The 20,117-nt window shown below is 36.5% G+C and overlaps 2 protein-coding genes across 2 annotated transcripts in view; one reads left to right on the forward strand and one right to left on the reverse strand.

Annotated features, from left to right (window-relative positions):
- Window positions 1-20,117, forward strand: part of LOC113498198 — a 71,963-nt gene that overhangs the window by 20,855 nt on the left and 30,991 nt on the right. The gene's annotated exons all lie outside the window — the stretch shown is intronic.
- LOC113498197 (tenascin-X-like) lies at window positions 2,901-7,042 on the reverse strand. The gene is made up of 3 exons (XM_026878137.1): window positions 6,942-7,042; window positions 3,948-5,908; window positions 2,901-3,731 (listed from the first exon to the last, which is right to left on the reverse strand). Exons 2-3 carry the CDS (start codon window positions 5,891-5,893, stop codon window positions 3,095-3,097), a joined length of 2,583 nt encoding a protein of 860 aa, XP_026733938.1. The 5' UTR covers window positions 5,894-5,908; window positions 6,942-7,042; the 3' UTR covers window positions 2,901-3,094.

Consider the following 20,117-nt stretch of genomic DNA (forward strand, 5'->3'; position numbering starts at 1 on the left):
TTACACGTATTTACTAAAAAGTTTTAATCATGAAGTATCTTTATCTCTTTAGCATAAAACTAGCTGTTGGCCCCGACTTAGTCCGCGTGGTTAGAAGATATAAGTACTGATTTATACCAGCCCTGTTTTTTCCACATTACTTCATATCTTCACTCCTATTAGTCGCAGCGTGATGGTATATAGCCTTCCTTTATGAAAGGTCTATTCAGCACAAAAATAATTTTTCAATTTGAACCAGCAGTTTCTGAGATTAGCGCTTTCAAACAAACTAACTCTTCAGTTTTATATATTAGTATTAGTATAGATGAGACACTTTAACAGGTGCAAATGTGTTTGACCAATAGTTTGAGGTACGGAGGCATTTTAAAACGATGTAGCGCCACACTTGGTTAAACAAATAGGCCGCCTCAAATAATGTTCAGAGTTAATGCTAATGGCTTGTAGATGTAACTCTTTTTAGATGTTTTTCTTTGTTACAAAAAGGAAAAAGGTTATATTTAAATGTCGAATAAAGTACTGAGTCCTAGTTAATGCAAATTTCGTTTTATAGTTATGTAGCCTAAGGTTTCATTTACTATGATGCTTAAGTGTATCGGTTTGATAAAGTTTTGCTATCGTATGGAACATATTTGTCCTATCCAAGTTATCGACAAACGTTTGCGCTGTATCCAGGGTCTGCCAACGCTTTATTAATAAGATTGCATATGTGGAAGCGAAACAGCGCTCTACACAGAGTATAACCGCTGCTCTCTTCCACAGTGACAATTATACACGGTGATTTTTTAGTCGTCTTACAAAAGCAGCCCAGTTCATGTATCCGACGTAAAATACCCCTAGGCGCGATTTTTTTTTATCATCAACTAAGATAATAAGTACGAAGAAAATTAAACAAGAGAAATCTGAAATATACTCTTAACAATGATAAAATTGCCGCCGCCCGCGCCCCACACCATTGTTACAAGGCTCTGAACGCGCTCGCAACAGAGCTGTGTTTCTAAAAAACTACGAATTGCATCATAATATGGAATAAAAATTGCATTTAATTTTTTTTCAAATCTCATATATACCTATTTTATATACATGAACTGGGCTGCTTTTGTAAGACGACTAAAAAATCACGGTGTATTATTATCTGTCGTGGTGGCCTTGCGGCTCCTGCATGAATTGTATACATAAAGTGCAAATTGCTGCTCAAGACCGAAAAGAGTAGAAAAATCTTCTGCGAGCCCTATGTAACTGATGAGGGTTAACAGGATTTCATCATCATCTTCATCAAAGTATAAGTTCGATTCCAACGCAGATAAAGTACCAACGCTACTTATTCACTCATTTTTCTAAGACCTCACTGACAAACGACGAAGGAAAACATCATGAGGAAACCTAGATGCCATAATAATGAAATCTAAAATCGCCGACCCTCAGTGAGCTGGCATGGTGATCAATGCTCAATTTTTTCCTATACGAGGAGAGGCCTGTGTTCAGCAGAGGCGTATTATATGGCTGGTACTTAATCCACCTCCCAAATCTGTTTGCTCTTAGAGAAGACGAGAACGATGCTGTTGTTATCCTCAAGACAGATTTAGTTAGAAAACAGTAACTGGATAGATTATTATACTTACACATTTTTTAATCTTAAACTCGCATTTATCCAAATTTCTTTTCCTGATACTTAAAAACCAACACCGGATAATCTACAGACTATCAAAACTAGATTAAGTATGGTACCATGTTTTATGGTTAAAGCTAATTTTAACTGTCAAGGTCCAGTTGTCAAGTGTGCCGCGATGCGATGGTAACCAAAATAGTTAAACTTGAACCAGAGACGGGTTTAAGGCCGTGACTGTATTAAGTTCACAAAAAAGTTAACACGCTGAGTTAAAGATGTATTTAACCAAATAGTTACTAAGTAGTGCGTGAGGTTTGATTCCCAGGCTGAGTAATGGTATAGTTTTTTTTTGTGGGCTTTTTGCGTCTTGACGGTATACCGTCAAGAAGATTTTTGTATATCGAGTTATAGTCAACCATATCGAGTCTTATCTAGACCTGTTGTCTGAGTTATTTTGTGTAGTAAAAATAATTTATTTTCGTTTGACGTTTCAGTGCGAATTTCAAATATTAATCACCACATGTGTGTTACAGTAATACTTAATAAATCATATTCAGAGCTGAATTACTCTCATTACCCCACTTTACAGTAAAGTTAAATAAAAAAATTCCAAAGAATTAAAAATATAATACGAATATATAACATTAGACACATACACATTAACTAAACAACAATAGAAAAGTGATTAAAATCAAAAGTAATAAACAACCAACTGACATGCCACCCACAGTGTATGTCTGATATTTTGACAGTGTTTTGACAACTCCAGTGCTTACGTCACAAATTATGACGTTTGATTCAGTGATGGATGCAATCAAATGAGATGTTGACTTTTTGTCTGTTTGTGTTCAAGCTAGTAAAATTATTGTGTTATAATTAATAATAAATGTTTATGATCAAATAAGTGTATGAATACTTATGTATGCTTCTCTGACTGACTAACAGCAGGACTTAGGGATCATTTGCTTGTATGTTATGATGGTAACTCGGTAATTAATAATAATAATATATCCTGGGACAACTCACACATGGTTATCTGATCCTAAGCTAAGCAGAGCTTGTGTTATGGTAACCAGACAACTGATGAACTTACTTATATATTTCTAAATACATACATATTATAGATAAATTACACCCAGACACCAGATCAAATGATCATGCTCATCACACAAGATTTGTCCTGGGCGGGAATCGAACCCACGACGAATTATTTGTAGAGTTCAAGATTCACAAAAGAACAAAGACAATTATGAAATAACATATTTTATTTTACGAAAAACAAATACTACAATATTGTATGATGATACACATAGGCTTATAGTTAAAATAGCCTCAACAGAAAAATGCATTACTTTCCTTAACAAGAATGTATGAATAACAGTGATTATATGTGATTATATTTCCAATGCCCAATATAATAATAGGATGATTACAATGAACAGAATAAAACCGTTACCCCTGTCTTACAAAATATACGGAAGACAGTGATTATACAGATTTTTGGCGATCATCCGCTTGAAAGTCGCAAGAACAATCCTTGCAGACCTTGAATTCGCCGTTTTCGTCACAGCATACGCAGACACATGCTGCCCCATCAGTTGGCAAAACAACGCAGCCAGCCTTGTCGCATTTCCCATTGCCATCGCACTTGCAGTCGCCACATTTGACTATCTTGCCGTCGCTGTTCTTGCACACACAGATGCTGGTTTTCCCATCGGTTAAGATGCAAACGCATGCAGCCTTGCTGCATTTTGGGGAATCTTCTGCTTTTAAGTCGCAAGAACAGTCCTTGCAGACCTTAAACTCGCCCTTTTCGTCACAGCACACGCAGACGCATGCTGCCCCATCAGTTGGCAAAACAACGCAGCCAGCCTTGTCGCATTTCCCATTGCCATCGCACTTGCAGTCGTCGCATCTCACTATCTTGCCGTCGCTGTTCTTGCACACACAGATGCAAGATTTTCCATCAGTTAGGATACAAACGCATGCAGCCTTGCTACATTTTGGAGCATCTTCTGCCTTAGAGTCGCAAGAACAGTCTTTGCAGATCTTAAACTCTCCCTTTTCGTCAGAGCAAACGCAGACACATTTAGCCCCTTCAGTTGGTAAGCAAACGCAACCAGATTTATCACACTTCCCGTTGCCATCACACTTGCAGTCACCGCATTTCACAATCTTGCCTTCACTGTTCTTGCACACGCAAATGCAAGACTTCCCATTAGTTAGGAAACAAACGCATGCTGCTTTGCTGCACTTCGGGTTATCTTCTACTTCTGAGTCGCAAGAACAGTCCTTACAGACCTTAAACACACCTTTTTCGTCACAGCAAACGCAGCCAGATTTATCACACTTCCCGTTGCCATCACACTTGCAGTCACTGCATTTCACAATCTTGCCTTCGCTGTTCTTGCACACACAGATGCAAGATTTTCCATCGGTTAAGATGCAAACACACGCAGCCTTGCTACATTTTGTGGCATCATCTGCTTTGGAGTCGCAAGAACAATCGTTACAGACCTTAAATTCGCCCTTTTCGTCACAACACACGCAGACACACGCTGCCCCATCAGTTGGCAAAACAACGCAGCTAGCCTTGTCACATTTCCCATTGCCATCGCACTTGCAGTCGTCGCATTTCACAATCTTGCCGTCGCTGTTCTTGCACACACAGATGCAAGATTTTCCATCAGTTAGGATACAAACGCATGCAGCCTTGCTACATTTTGGAGCATTTTCTGCGTTTGAGTCACAAGAACAGTCCTTGCAGATCTTAAACTCTCCCTTTTCGTCACAGCAAACGCAGACACATTTAGCCCCATCAGTTGGCAAAACAACGCAGCCAGCCTTGTCGCATTTCCCATTTCCATCGCACTTGCAGTCGTCACATCTCACTATCTTGCCGTCGCTGTTTTTGCACACACAGATGCAAGATTTTCCATCAGTTAGGATACAAACGCATGCAGCCTTGCTACATTTTGGAGCATTTTCTGCGTTTGAGTCACAAGAACAGTCCTTGCAGATCTTAAACTCTCCCTTTTCGTCACAGCAAACGCAGACACATTTAGCCCCTTCAGTTGTTAAGCAAACGCAGCCAGATTTATCACACTTCCCGTTGCCATCACACTTGCAGTCACTGCATTTCACAATCTTGCCTTCGCTGTTCTTGCACACACAAATGCAAGACTTCCCATTAGTTAGGAAACAAACGCATGCTGCTTTGCTACACTTCGGGTTATCTTCTACTTCTGAGTCGCAAGAACAGTCTTTGCAGACCTTAAACTGTCCCTTTTCGTCACAGCAAACGCAGACACATTTAGCCCCTTCAGATGGTAAGCAAACGCAACCAGATTTATCACACTTCCCGTTGCCATCACACTTGCAGTCGCTGCATTTCACTACCTTGCCTTCGCTGTTCTTGCACACACAGATGCAGGATTTCCCATCGGTTAAGATGCAAACGCATGCAGCCTTGCTACATTTTGGGGCATCATCTGCTTTGGAGTCGCAAGAACAGTCCTTGCAGACCTTAAACTCTCCCTTTTCGTCACAGCATACGCAGACACATTTAGCCCCATCAGTTGGCAAAACAACGCAGCCAGCCTTGTCACATTTCCCATTGTCATCACATTTGCAGTCGCTGCATTTCACAATCTTGCCTTCGCTGTTCTTGCACACACAGATGCAAGACTTACCATCAGTAAGGAAACAAACGCATGCTGCTTTGCTACACTTCGGGTTATCTTCTACTTTTGAGTCGCAAAAACAGTCCTTGCAGACCTTAAACTCTCCCTTTTCGTCACAGCAAACGCAGACACATTTAGCCCCTTCAGTTGGTAAGCAAACGCAACCAGATTTATCACACTTCCCGTTGCCATCACACTTGCAGTCACTGCATTTCACGATCTTGCCTTCCCTGTTCTTGCACACACAGATGCAAGATTTCCCATCAGTAGGAATACAAACACATCCAGATTTATCACATTTCTTCATTGCTTCAGATTGTTCAGGATCCTTGCAGATACAGTCGTTGCAGGATTTAATTTCGCCTGTTTCGTCACTACAGACACAAATGCAATTCTTGCCTTCAGATGGGAGGCAGATGCAGGAAGCGTCAACACATTTCCATTCGTCATCTACTTGGATTGTTTTGCAGTCATTGCATTTCACGATTTTCCCTTGGTTGTCTTTGGCCAAGCATACGTAGGGCTTGCCACCGGTTGGAATGCAGAGACATTCGGCACGGTCGCAAATGAAAGTGTTCTTGACTGGTCCTTGGCAGCACGGCATTTTGAGGTACTTGTTCTGGAAAAAAATAATATATTTTATTATTTATTTTTTTAGGGTAGAGTCATTATATTTCTTTTTACTACAGGGTTTTTTTTCGCACAACGTATGTCAGTTCTATCATACTCTAAACATACCTAATATAATAAAGCTGAAGAGTTCGTTGGTTTAAACACACTAATCTATGGGAGCTACTGGTCTGACTTCAAGAATTCCGATATACCAAAGCCCGTTTATTCCGTACAGACTAATTACTTCATCATGCTAATGACTCATTATGACGAATTCAAGGCAATCAATGTTATTCTAAAACAGCGTTAAGTGTTTAATAATAAGTTTTTAATTTCTAACAATTGTTTTTAATTTTAGGGAATATAAGAGTTATCATGTTACTATAATGTTAAAAGTTATATTTAATATAATTTCGCAGCAAAATAATATTTTATGATGGCGCCGTAGAAACCGGTTGATTGATTTTACAAGTTCCTACTTTATACCTACAGCCAGGACAACAGATACTATACTATGTCCTAAAATATTAAAAAAGGCAAATTGTTAGCTTGAATTTTTGCCCAATCTAAGCCTTCGAGCCGCAGGCAATCTATTTTTATTTAGGTCACTTACACCATGGTTTAGCCTATTTGGCTAACACTTTTACCTCACTATAAAATTCAATTTTCTAGGTTATAAGTATTCTTTCAAAAGATTATAATATAAATATACGGCATAAATATGCGTACATAACAACAAAACAAATAATTATTTATTAAAATAAATTCTATACTATCAATACACCTGTACCAATATTTAATACACCTGTACGACCGTTCAAAATAAATAAATATAAAATATAAATAGGTTCATTTTTAATTCTAATAATAAACGAATTTAAGTTTGTTAGCAAAAGAAAAACAAAATACATTTTTAATTCTGATATAAAATAAAAAAAATACTTTACTTTTACACAAAAACTTAAGCTCAAATAAAAAAAAACTTAAAAAGAATAAACATAACCTACAAAAAAAAAACAATTAAATAAAAACAAACTTACCTATTAACACGGATCGAAAACAATAAAAACAATTGAATCGCACGTTTATTTATCAACGCTTTCTACTTCGCTGTTATAAACTGACTGATAACGAGAGCTGAGTTTTGTGTGGAATATATAATAAAGTGATATCATCGTGTGCAAAACATTGTTTGAGTGTCGTACGCAAACGAAACGAGTGCAAACGTGATTCACGATACGACGGAGTACGAATGCGTGCCGTGTGAACACACCCCTCCTAGGAGATTCTCGTACTTTCTTACGGAGTCCATAATGACGATGGTTTTTTATGTTATGTTGTAATATTTGTTTAGATGATTTTTTGAGGTTGTTTTTGTGGAAAAGGGTAAAGAAAATGGTTTTTATTGATCATGGGTATAAAATTGCGAATTTGAAATTTTTTGTCATTTTATTTTGTTTTAATATTTATTGTTATAATTTTAAGAGAATATTTTAATTCAAAAACAGGAAAGAAAGATAAATTCCTAGAAAATATGGGTGCAACATAGATTTTAATAATGAATAATAATTACAATTTTAAAATATTTACTTATTTAGTTGTAAACATAAAAAATATTTTTCTTTTACCTAAATGTTTTTAAAGATTATTATAAAAAATAAGATAAAATCATCCTATTGCAAATATGGATGCAAAATCGAGGTTCATTGTTTTTTTAAGAATTTATAAATATTTGTGGTTGTGTTTTAAATTCAAGTTTTACGTGGTTTTCAAACAAAACATTTTCGTACAAAACTATTTTTAGAAACATCGAGCTGCCAAAATTGTAATCAGACGTTGTATACTCAAAAAATAGCGTTTTTTTTTTTCAACATGACCACAGTGGTTAAAAAAATATATTGGGATATAAGGTGGAACTTCGAGAATTCGAAATAACTAGAATTAAAACAATCATATTATCGTCATTGTAATGAAAAAATAGCTCAATAGCAAAATAGTGCCTACATTAAGGGCTATGATCAAAAAAGTTTCATCCAAAAGTTTCGCAAATTTAGAACTTTTTAAAGGAATTCTCGCACATTGTGAAATGCACCGAACAACAAAAACTGTTAAATTAATTCAAACATACGAATCGACATGTCATTTGTAAACAATTTATACCATCGAACAATCTTCATTGTCAAATAAAATATTTACGAATTTTAATCACATTTTTCATCGTCTCCTAGTACTATTCAAAAATACATAAACCAAAGTTAACCCTAAGGATTGGGCGTACCTAATAACTAATTATACAACGATAAGACTCGCCTTGGACCAGTTACCGGAAAGGGACTGACGTTTTCATCAGTCTTACGAATGTTTTACGTGGGCGATGGACCAAACTACCTTGAGGTCCAAATGCGGACCGGTTGGTGACAGAATGCTCCATTATTTGATATGTATATGGAGCTGAGGTCCGCCTGCAGTCGCCAAATTACTTCTGAGCGAAGTTTGTTGAATTGTAGTTTTTTGGGTTAATAACCTGTGTTCTTGTAAGAGGCGAAAATAAGGCTTTTTGTTTAAAAATTGATCATTCAGTAATTATATAACTATGTTTTTTTCTGTTTCTTGGAAATTTAAGAATTCTTTTTTTGTATACCAATTTGATGTGTGACGTAGACGGATATAAATTGTAAGAATTGTATGCATGTTTTCCACATCTGTGACGTAACGGAATAAACACTAATTCATCCACCCATTGAAAATATTGTCGTGACGAAAAAATATCTAAAACATCAACGTTGATTTGTTTTATAGATTTTATCGAAAATATAATACTCCAGTAATTGATAAATAGGTAATCGATTAAAATAGTCTAAACTTTAAGATATAGATACTTGTTCTAAATGTGTGTATACCTACATATATTTTTAAAGACCAATTAATTCTACAACTGGTCATGCAACAACTAACTGCATTAGAAAATGACCATACAAAAATGCAACTCAAGTATGTAACAGTAAAAAGAGAAATTAGGCTTTTTAGAGAAAGTCCAGAGCGCATGGCTGCAATTTATTTGCATGCTAAAGACTCATGACGCAACTCTTCCTACATATTTTACATCCTTAAATGCATTGCTGCATATTTAGTCAATTGTAAAGTCGTTGTGACGTCTTTGTTAGCATGGCTTGACAAATAGGTATGGGTCGCGTCGTCTTACGTATTCGTTCTTATGAGGAGAGAGGGGTTAACTATATACAAACACTTTGAGAAGAAGTCTAATAGGACAAATTCTCAAGAGAACCGCTGTCTTTGAAGGCTCCGGCAGTTGAAAGAGTCCGGGGTGCTTTTAGTCTTTAAGAGTCCGTCATATATCTACCCAGGCCGTGCCCTCGACGCGGGTTGAAGTTAAAGTTTAGATCCGTTTCAAGGCGGGAAAATGAGGTAATTAAGTATAACAATAGGTATTTTAATCTGGATGAGGCTCGAACAGGACCGTAGATATTGGCACGAAAAAGGGGAGCCCTACGCCCAAGAGTGGGAGGATAAAGGCTGTGGATAATGATGATGATAGATATGTTAAAGGGAAATACAATTTCAGGCTCGAATCTCACTCTAGGTCGACTGATCAACATGCTTCTCGTGACTATTTGTTCCTTTCGTTACCTGTCAAAAGTATCTTCTTAAAACGGACAGTGTATAGCTACCAGACATGTGTAGTTACGTAATACAACTCTTACATAACGGCGAGCATTAAGGTGACATAAACTGTTAGTCATTCAACGATGATTTCCACTTGTACGACAGACACTACGATAAATGCTTAGCAAAAATAGACTTTATTTTATTAGAATAAAAGCTATCACAATGTTGGTCAAAGTGATATGGTCAGTCGAGAAAAATGCTTTACGAAAAGACCTTATTGCGTTGTAATAAGAGCTTTAACTATGTTAGCCAACTTTTATTCATATGGTCAGTTCGCAAAGAATGCTTTACGAAAATGGGCTTAATATCCTTGAAATAAAAGCTATGACAATGTTTGTTAAGATCATGGTTAGCCTACTGTTTGCTTTTTTAAATAACTCAATTATATAAGGCGTTAGTCTGTGTTGTCTTATTATATTTATTGCTTAAATCAAATGATTGGTTGTAATGCGATGTATTTCCGATAATTTGATACTAAGTACTCTCATTATTGCCGTCTAGATAATTTGATACTTACTTTCTTTATTGTTATTACTTATTATGTTATTTGAGTAAGAAGTAAGGGCTGGTTGAAAGTAGAGCAGATTATATAGTTGTAAAGGACTTAGGATATAAAAAACATAATAATTACATTAATTTTAATCGACGTTGATGCTAATAAATTAAAATATCAGGCTAACTATTTCGCATCGAACAAAAAAATAATCACATAAATAGGATCCGAAATTACGGTAAAATAGGGGTAGAAAATACCTGTCGAATACCTCCTTCATCAATAAGTCGGTAAATGACACACCTATAAAAGAAGAAACATACGAAAATCACACTTCACCTATTTTTGTTATATAATGACATCTGTCAAAAAGGTACATACATCAGCTTAATATTAATTGCTTTCATTGCAAAAAGATTTTCTTCCACAGATCTTCTTTTTTTTAACCATCGATGTCACAATACAGGTTAAAAACCTCCCTCTCATTAATAAATAAATACACTTGAATAACATTATTAGGTATGTTCATATAAACGTGTATAATATTAATTCATTCAATTAAAGCAAGCATTCCTTAGATATTTGCAGCTGTATGTACAATCTTACCACGTTAGTTATTTCAAGAATTGTCCGGAAGTGGTGTTGTCCCGCGACATTGCCAACATCTGCCTTTGAATTTATTACCTTGTTCGGTTATACGCATTGGATGATTACGTAATCGCATTTAATACGTATGAAGTAATTTTGCTTTAGAGTTCCGTAGGCAATGAGTAAAACGGGATGTTTGAAGCTAAAGATTCTGGTGTCGGTCCAAACATTTTATTTAAGTTCCTTCCTCGTCAAGGATTTTAATCCTTGTGTCACTGGAAGTTTCACAAGCATTCAAGTAACATGTACAAAGATACCCAGACAGTAGACAAGCATTTGTAGATCACACAAACGCATGTACTACGCGGGGATCGAACCTGTGACACGTCGCGCAAAATGGGTTTGGCGTGATGACCTCAACCACTCGGCTATCCGTGCATTCAATTATACTTCTTTTCCGTATGGGACAATTCCAAATGACTCCTCCCCTTTTGAATTGAGCGGATGGGAGTATCAGACTTTTATTGACTAAATGCCATCAAGCTTAAAAAGTTGAAATTTATTGATCCTGGTTTGACACGAACGGTGAACTTGTCCCACTATAAAAGTGACATCATTTTCTTAAAAACTTAACAACAAATGATTAATGATCAGAATAAAATAAAATACTAAAGGGACCTATATAATTTATGTCTTATCATGTTCATGTATTTTTTTTTACGTTGTAGGGGTAAGTACATCACAAATTTAACCTTTTTAAAGTATTATTATTCATAGTTTACATCGATAATCTCTAGGTTACCTGTCTGTTATTGATTTTCAGACAATGCATAAATTTATCCACCGTATGACTAACTTGGACGAACAATGTCTTCATAAACAATACGGCCTCGGTTCAAACCTTCACATACCGTGTAAAGATAAACTGATATTCATGAGTATGCACGTTAAATATTAACCTACAGTTATTTTGAAGGTCTGTTTAGTCATCTTTAGAGTAAGACATCTGTCTTGTCATTGTAGGTGTTGGAGCGAGATAGCACGATGCACGGTGTAGAGCGACGTCTCTCTTTCGCATATACAACCATATAATTATATGAGATAGTTGCAGGCACTCTGTTCTTTCCCTTCCGGAGTTTTTAATGTGAGTTCTTGAAGCCTCTAAGGGCGTTCGGTGAAGCTGCTGAGCAAGCAGAGCATGTCTTAATTTCTACCTAACTCGAATGGGTTATGGACATATCTATAGGTAATCATGATGTGTGTTTTAATGCTTTTTTCGTGTTCAGTTTCTAAAAGGTAAAAAGAGCATTGCATTACTAAGTCTCCGCCTCTCTCCTAACAACTTCTATCCATCCGTGTGCCTTGCTATAACGTCCGTTATAGAAAGACAGTTAAAATTTCCACAAATCATGCATTTTTGTTGCTGTTACTACAATAAATATTAACCAAATAAAATAAAACTACAAACACTACACACAGTTTATTTGTTTAACATGTGCTTGTGTAAAATAACATACAGTTTATCGTGACGTCACATCAGAATGATTTGAACTTTGTTAAACAACAAACCAAATGACGGAATATATTTTTAACAAGTTTTGGAACAATAACTGTATATATCAGTTTATCTTTATTACTATAGTACATCATTCATCACAAAATTAATCAGATTTCTTATCATATTTATCGAATTATAATTTCACATCGTATTTTGATAAGAATTTACTACACATACACAGATGTACTTACATATAATCTAATGGATATCACGGATTCAAATATTTGGTATTATCTGATTAGTTTTTATCTAAACTTTGACGTAATGACGAACATCTTTTTTTTAAACGACTCCAGCACCAATTTGATTAATCATTTATTAAGTCACCCAGACTCAAGACAAGCATTCGGGGATCACACAAATGCTTGTCCCACGCGGAGATCGAACCCGCGACACATCGCTTGGTGACCCAAACCACTAGCTATCCGAGCGGCCAAACATCACCTTATAATAATCTGTTCATCTAATCATTCGTTTAATTATGTTGTGTTTTTATGTTTCAGGTAATACGAGATAATCCCTTCATTACTTCAGTTATTGGTAAGCTAAAGCAAGTAGAATTATTTAAATAAAGCTTATTTAATGGAAAAACCATTTAAATACCAGACTTGCGTTACTAGTTTATGACTAGTTTGTTATTGCTGCAAAAACATAACCCTTCTTTAGGTAACAAGTCGGTACACGGTACGGCAGAGTATCTGTTTATCAAAATCGGTCAAAGCGTTTGAGCGTGGAGAGTTAGCAAACATACCTATTCTAAAACTATCCCCATTAATGATAAATTAGTTGTAATTAAAATATATTTATTAAAAATTAAAATATATTTATTAAAAAAAAAAAAATATATTTATTAAAAAAAAAACATAGTTCACATTACTTAAATACATGTACGTAATTACGTATTCATTTACTAAATAAGTTTACTCCAATTCAATTATTAAAAAACAAACATCAATTAATTTAATTGCTTGAAAAAAATAACCCAATTGGACCTGAAGATTCCTTAACCCTGTGTCGTAACAAAGGTCTAATATCCCAGCCGGGGTCACATCGTGAGGTCACACGATGAAAGTAAGATTGCTGTGCCGTCCCTGCCGTGGGCGACCCACTTCGACAACATCACGCTTTTTACAACGGTGGTTAGGCTGAATACACAACACTACTATACATATCTTAAATATGTCTTTTGATAGTGGTTTCTTAGGTTTACGCGAATGTTAGACATTGAAATGAAACGACTTTTACGGATTTTATCGCGGTTTAATTTTTGGTTTTAGTTCCCGACGTTTCGACACCTTTGCAGGTATCATGGTCACGGGCAGACTGAGATGGTGTTCGTCTTGACAGAAGATGTTGCTCGTTCTACCTTCATATTTTTAATTAATTATTTATGGTCCGACCTACGCAGTATGAGCTCACTGTGTCGTGGTGTCTTGCAGCGCTGCTCTTGGGTTTAGCCTTGAGTTTTTGTATTATTGGGTCCCAAGTAGGTGATATCTTCCAGCCATCTTCTCTATTGAAATTAGGGTGTTTTTTAATCTCAATAGCCTCGCGAAACATCCTTGGTAGGAATTTGGATTCTTTAGCGAGGATCTGTGGTTGATCAAATCTAATATAATGGCTGGAGCCTTCAGCATGTTCGGCGACTGCAGACTTCGTTGAGCGGCGGTGTTTGACGTCAGCTATGTGTTCTTTTACGCGGGTCCCTATGCTTCGTTTAGTTTGACCGATATAAGAGAGGCCGCAGTCACAATCTAGTTTGTATACTCCTGCATCTTGTAGAGGTATGTGACACTTGACAGATGGTAAGGACTGGCTAATCTTCTTGGGCGGCTTGAAGTATGTTTTAATTGAAGCTCGCTTCAGGATGTAACCAATCTTGTCAGTGACTCCTCGGACGTATGGTAGTACAGCAGGCAAACGATCAACTGTGGCTGGCTTCACTCGGTTTCTGTGACGGGGCCGTGGAACTTGGAGCTTGTTGTCTCGCAGTACTTGCTTGACGTGTTGAAGCTCAGCGGCAAGGTGTCTGTCATCACAGAGTCCGTGTGCTCTCTGAAACAAAGATTTTCCCACGGTAGCTAACTGTTTAGGGTGGTGGTGAGATTCACCGTTTAAGTACCTATCTGTATGGGTCTTTTTGCGATACACGGTGTGACTTATGGTCTGATCAGGATTCCGTTTAACTAATATGTCTAGGAAGGCAAGAGATTTGTTATCCTCCAACTCCATAGTGAATTGAATTTTGTTATTTATGGAGTTGAGATGTTTTAAAAATGCATTTACTTGGTTAGATGGTAAAATTGTGAAAGTGTCATCTCATCTCTCACTCGGTCACAGAAACCGAGTGAAGCCAGCCACAGTTGATCGTTTGCCTGCTGTACTACCATACGTCCGAGGAGTCACTGACAAGATTGGTTACATCCTGAAGCGAGCTTCAATTAAAACATACTTCAAGCCGCCCAAGAAGATTAGCCAGTCCTTACCATCTGTCAAGTGTCACATACCTCTACAAGATGCAGGAGTATACAAACTAGATTGTGACTGCGGCCTCTCTTATATCGGTCAAACTAAACGAAGCATAGGGACCCGCGTAAAAGAACACATAGCTGACGTCAAACACCGCCGCTCAACGAAGTCTGCAGTCGCCGAACATGCTGAAGGCTCCAGCCATTATATTAGATTTGATCAACCACAGATCCTCGCTAAAGAATCCAAATTCCTACCAAGGATGTTTCGCGAGGCTATTGAGATTAAAAAACACCCTAATTTCAATAGAGAAGATGGCTGGAAGATATCACCTACTTGGGACCCAATAATACAAAAACTCAAGGCTAAACCCAAGAGCAGCGCTGCAAGACACCACGACACAGTGAGCTCATACTGCGTAGGTCGGACCATAAATAATTAATTAAAAATATGAAGGTAGAACGAGCAACATCTTCTGTCAAGACGAACACCATCTCAGTCTGCCCGTGACCATGATACCTGCAAAGGTGTCGAAACGTCGGGAACTAAAACCAAAAATTAAACCGCGATAAAATCCGTAAAAGTCGTTTCATTTCAATGTCTTTTGATCATAATTATCTTTGATTAGCCCCCATTTTTTTGTGCTTGGACACAAATATGTCGAAATTAAACTTAGCAATATCCAGTATTTTCACAATTTATACAAGGTAAGTATGTAGGTAATAATAACTAAATTTATTTATTACTATTTAAATACTTTTTTTGGAGATACGCCAAATGCCGTAGAATAAACTGTTAGTAAAAAATCCTATGACGTCATCATGTTTTTCCATGTTTACTCGCCATGACGTAGCACTCTTGAACTGTAAAACCTTATTTATCTTTAAGAACTTATCCCACGTAGTGTTTAGTGTTGCGACTGTAATCCGTAAATTAAAATAGAGTGATGAGTGACCGAGTACGATATGAATGATTGAAAGAACGATACCTTGTTACTGTCGCAGATAAATTATTGCGTAATGGCAGTATACCGTCGTTGCCTTTGCCTCGTTCTCAGGAAAACGCCTCAGTTTTCCACACACGTTGAGAAACTTTGTCTAGGCAATTATTTTCCCAGTCTTGTGGGAGTTAAGAAAACATAATATGATAGAAAAGATAGCCTAGTGGTAAGATCGTAGGACTGCAAAATCAAACGTCTCGAGTTCGATCCCAATCCATGTACAGACCTTGTCAATGTTGTGTGATTTTTTGGAAATAAAATCATCTTCCGTGTTTCGTAAAAGAGTAATTCCTGCGTCTGATCTCTCCAATCTGACGATTTGCCGTCGCATCGCGCTGTGAGAGTAATGTAACAGAGAGTGCACTTGTGTTGGCCAGCGCACACACTTGTGCCATAGCTTGTGTACTATGAGAAGCTGCCTGTTATCTTGTGACACTGGCCGTCAATGTCTCTTCTCCTATAGAGCTGGTGGAATGCCCTCGCTGGACGTCTTTAAAGGCCTCAGCAATTTACGCAAGAGTGCGCCTTTAAAAAGAACAATAATTTAAAAACTAAGATACGGATAATAAAACAGTTTTTATATTCTTGTGAACTCGAAGGTTTAGGGTCAAACAGACTAAATTCCTTTACGTGTTGACAAAACATGTCTTGATAATACCAAAATAACAGACAACTCAAGCCCTTATATCCAAACAAATAAATTCACAAACTCGGTACACCCTAATTTCAATTACGTATCGTAACGCAAATTCGCACGTTCGCCCACACTTTACCCTATAGTGTAACCCTAAACGCAAACCGTATAGTTATGGTAATGCGATACGGTATCGCGAGGTTGTAGTTAGGAAATCGAAAGTAGACTACATGTTGCGAACGAGATTGTCTATGTACAGTCGAGAGCAAAAGTGAATGTGATAATATTACAAGTTTGTACGTGAAGATACATTGAATTTTTTATCGTGCCCACTTATTATTTCCACTGTTGGGCAAAGCCAGCATTTATCAAATTTAATAAAAAACCATTCATCAAACTTAAACTGCTAGACCAAGTTTGATAAAACAAACTATTGAAATAGGTAACACTCTGGCTTAGCACAGGTCTCTTACAGTAATGAATAAAATACACGTGGTAGAAACTAGGTCAATAAAGGGAAAAGACTTTGTTAATAATATGATGCAGGATATTAGCGTTGTAGTTGACTGTACAACCATTTATGGAAATCTCTCATAAGGTCTATTCCAGTTAGGCTTAACTTTGCATAACTCTGTTTAATCTATTGAGAATAATCGCCTTTACGCGGGATAAAACGATTACATTGACATATTACGAAGATCGATTTAGATATTCAAATGAAGACTTCTTTTAAACACCATCATGTGTGATATTAAAAAAATAAAAGTAAAAAATAAAGCTTGAGAAAAGTGTGGAAGTTAAAAAATTAAATTGTAAATATTCCAATTAAAGACAATAAATAAAAATAAACAATATGTCTTTAGACTCAACAAAGCTTCCAGAAAACCTGTTTATGAGAGGCCAAAGATAATAAACATACAGTGATCAGTGAAAGTGTGTCTATTGTCTGCGCATGAGTGTCCGGCAACTACCGGACATAACCAGAGACAATGTTGTGTAAATATTACGACGAACAAGTCTTACCGGAAACGAACCGAGTAATTACCAATTTAGGTGTACAAAAATGGCGTTAAGGCTGTTTACATGTTTGTTACTCAATACTACGTCTGTTTGTTTCTTGATAAAACAAGTCCTCCGCTGAGTATTTTAATGAGAGTCGAGGAAAGTTCCACAAAAACGAAAAGCGCTCATCCTCCCTATGAGCGCTCACCAAGCATTTGTTTTTTTTAGAAAATATGTGTATATTTTTTCTCGATACAGATATCGAACCCACAACACCTTGTGACCTTCACCGCTCAGCTATCTATGTGAATAAATTTTACTGGGGTATATTTTACGTGCCTATTCTTAAAAAAAATCTATTGTTTACATATTTTATCTAAACCAGAAATAATTACACAGTAGCTTTTCTCATCTATTTTTATGTCAACTTCAAATCTCAACGCATCCCGATAAGTACCATTGATAAAAAAACACAATATTACTAAATAAAACTATTTTGTCGCAATAAAAAAAACAATAAATCCAACACGCTTCTCAAATATACTCTAACAACGTCCAATAACCAAACTTGTTGTATCTACACAAAGTTAAAGGCCACAAATTGATGTCAGTTTCAAGCCGCAATCAATAGTTATCTAATCCTCACATATTCAGACTAAACCTCCACAAAGGTCGATTACCACATAAGGAAAGTTGCAAAGGCCCTTCTTACAAAAAAAAAACTGCAACAATTCATTCACTTTTTCATTCATTCAAACGTCAACTGGCAGCCATATTGTTTAAGACTAGTCTGACATCTGTCACTAGATGTCACACCAGTTGCGTCGTTGAGAAATGCACGCGATTTGTTCGTCTGCCTGTGTGTTTGTTCGTTGCGTGATTATTACACAATTTGACTAATTATCTTGTGGGAATGTCGCTTCTTTGCCTCTATTTGCCTTTAGTCTTTGTGTTGGCCATATTTATTAGTTTGAACTTAATGGTTTTCACACGTTGCTACTGTGCCTTACATGCTGTGTATTAAATTATTAATAGCTTAAAGTGTCACAGTTTTAGGACAAGGTGACTTGTAAGATTGAATTTATTCAAAACATTTTGTATTAAGCGCATTAGACCGTATTAGACGTGCAGATCACCTTTTTTTGTTTTGTCTTATGCTCTACTCCGGAATAGTCAAATTCTGCACTCAGGCAGATTGCGTACCTAAGGCACAAGTAGGTATGTTAAAAAAAACAGCATTATGTTTTAAGACTGTTGTGCTTTCTCCTTGTATCAAGTCAATAGAGCAAATCGTACAAATACTGCTGCCATTTGTTCCACATGTAAATCACATCACTTTTATTATTTTATTAGGTACCTAATACCAGTTACGGAATGTTGTGTATAGCTAGTGCTAAGTAAAAAGAGACGACACTCTACGCCATGTAGCGCGCCATCTCCTTTCAACAAACGCAGTAGACCCCTGGTGCTAAGTAGGCATGCATTCTCTAACACAGGCTTTATTAAGTACTCGCATATTGCAAAAATGTAAGAAGAAAATAAATAAAGCTGTGGGAAATCTCGTAGATAAAATCACCATTGTTTAAAAACTTCGGAAAATGATTGCGACGAAAGAATGTATGGGAGAAAGTGCGATACAATACCTTAGCGGGTGTGAAGTGTTTATGCAAATAATTATTGTACTAGGAATTGGAACATAGGTAACAAGTTGCTTTACCGTAGCTTTGCAATATTTTTAACAACTAAAACGTACCTACAACTTATTTGAAATAAAAGTATTGAGTCAATCTTGATGAAATATTTATGGGACAAAAAGACTATTTGACGTTAAATAAAAAAAAAAACAAGAAAATCGGTTCGTCCGGTTATTCATCCTTCGCAATGATTTGTCTTCGTTAGCCTTCTTGAAGGGAACCCTCAGTGTCAGTCCGACCCAAACTGTTAACCACTAGTCTTTCTATCAATTTAACAAAACAAGACATTGAAAATAAACGAAGTTTCTTCAAAGTAACATGCATTTTAATTCATTTAAAATTTACCGTCTATCAAATATTAGCATAATATGCGTACAGACACACATAACAGTATTAATGTATGTATTGAATTAATTCGTATGATTATGTATGTAACTTCCCGAGTCATTTGTAAATTGATTGCTAATTAAACGCCTAACGTGTGTTAATTTGCTTCATATTATGTAAACAGAAATTACAATTATTATATTTTTTGATGTAATAATTGAAGGTTCCGTATAATCTAATTACGTTTCTAAACTTTATAAAACGTCTCCCGGGCCCGCCATAGTCCTTTCGACGTGTTGTGTACGGTTTCCTATCTCTTTTAATAACGGCCTCATAGAAAAACCATAACCATTTTCAAAACAGAACCACATTACCGTTGGCTACAAAAATGAAGAAATTAAAGGCAGTAATAATAATAATGTCTTTTGAAACACATTTGAACATATTATAGTGCACAAGCGTGAGCGAAAACACAGCACATTACGTTCCTGTACTCTCATAGCCCGTTGGGCAATCCGATACGACCGAAGAGAGATGAGCGCAGGACCCACATACTTACGAGCCTTCCGGAAAACGAAAGCTGTGTATTTCCTCTTTCTTAATCGCACTCCATGTAAATTCGAAAATTCGGTGCTAGCCTTGGGGTTAAACTCTTGGCTTGGCAGTCTTGCAGTCTCACCAATAAGGTATCGAAGCTTAAGAATGAAATAGACTAAGAGAGGAAATATGACCATCATAATTATGACTGGATTAAAAACACTCAT

This window comes from Trichoplusia ni, chromosome 10 (assembly GCF_003590095.1).
Source record: "Trichoplusia ni isolate ovarian cell line Hi5 chromosome 10, tn1, whole genome shotgun sequence".
In the NCBI taxonomy this organism is placed as follows: domain Eukaryota; kingdom Metazoa; phylum Arthropoda; class Insecta; order Lepidoptera; family Noctuidae; genus Trichoplusia; species Trichoplusia ni.

Bases quoted from the DNA above. Each gene is read 5' to 3' on its own strand.
- LOC113498197 (XM_026878137.1), bottom strand. From the start codon at position 5,893: ATGCCGTGCTGCCAAGGACCAGTCAAGAACACTTTCATTTGCGACCGT. The intron at 3,732-3,947 runs ATCTGGCTGCGT...GAAGTGTGATAA, and splicing joins GGCAACGGGAAGTGTGATAA to ATCTGGTTGCGTTTGCTTAC.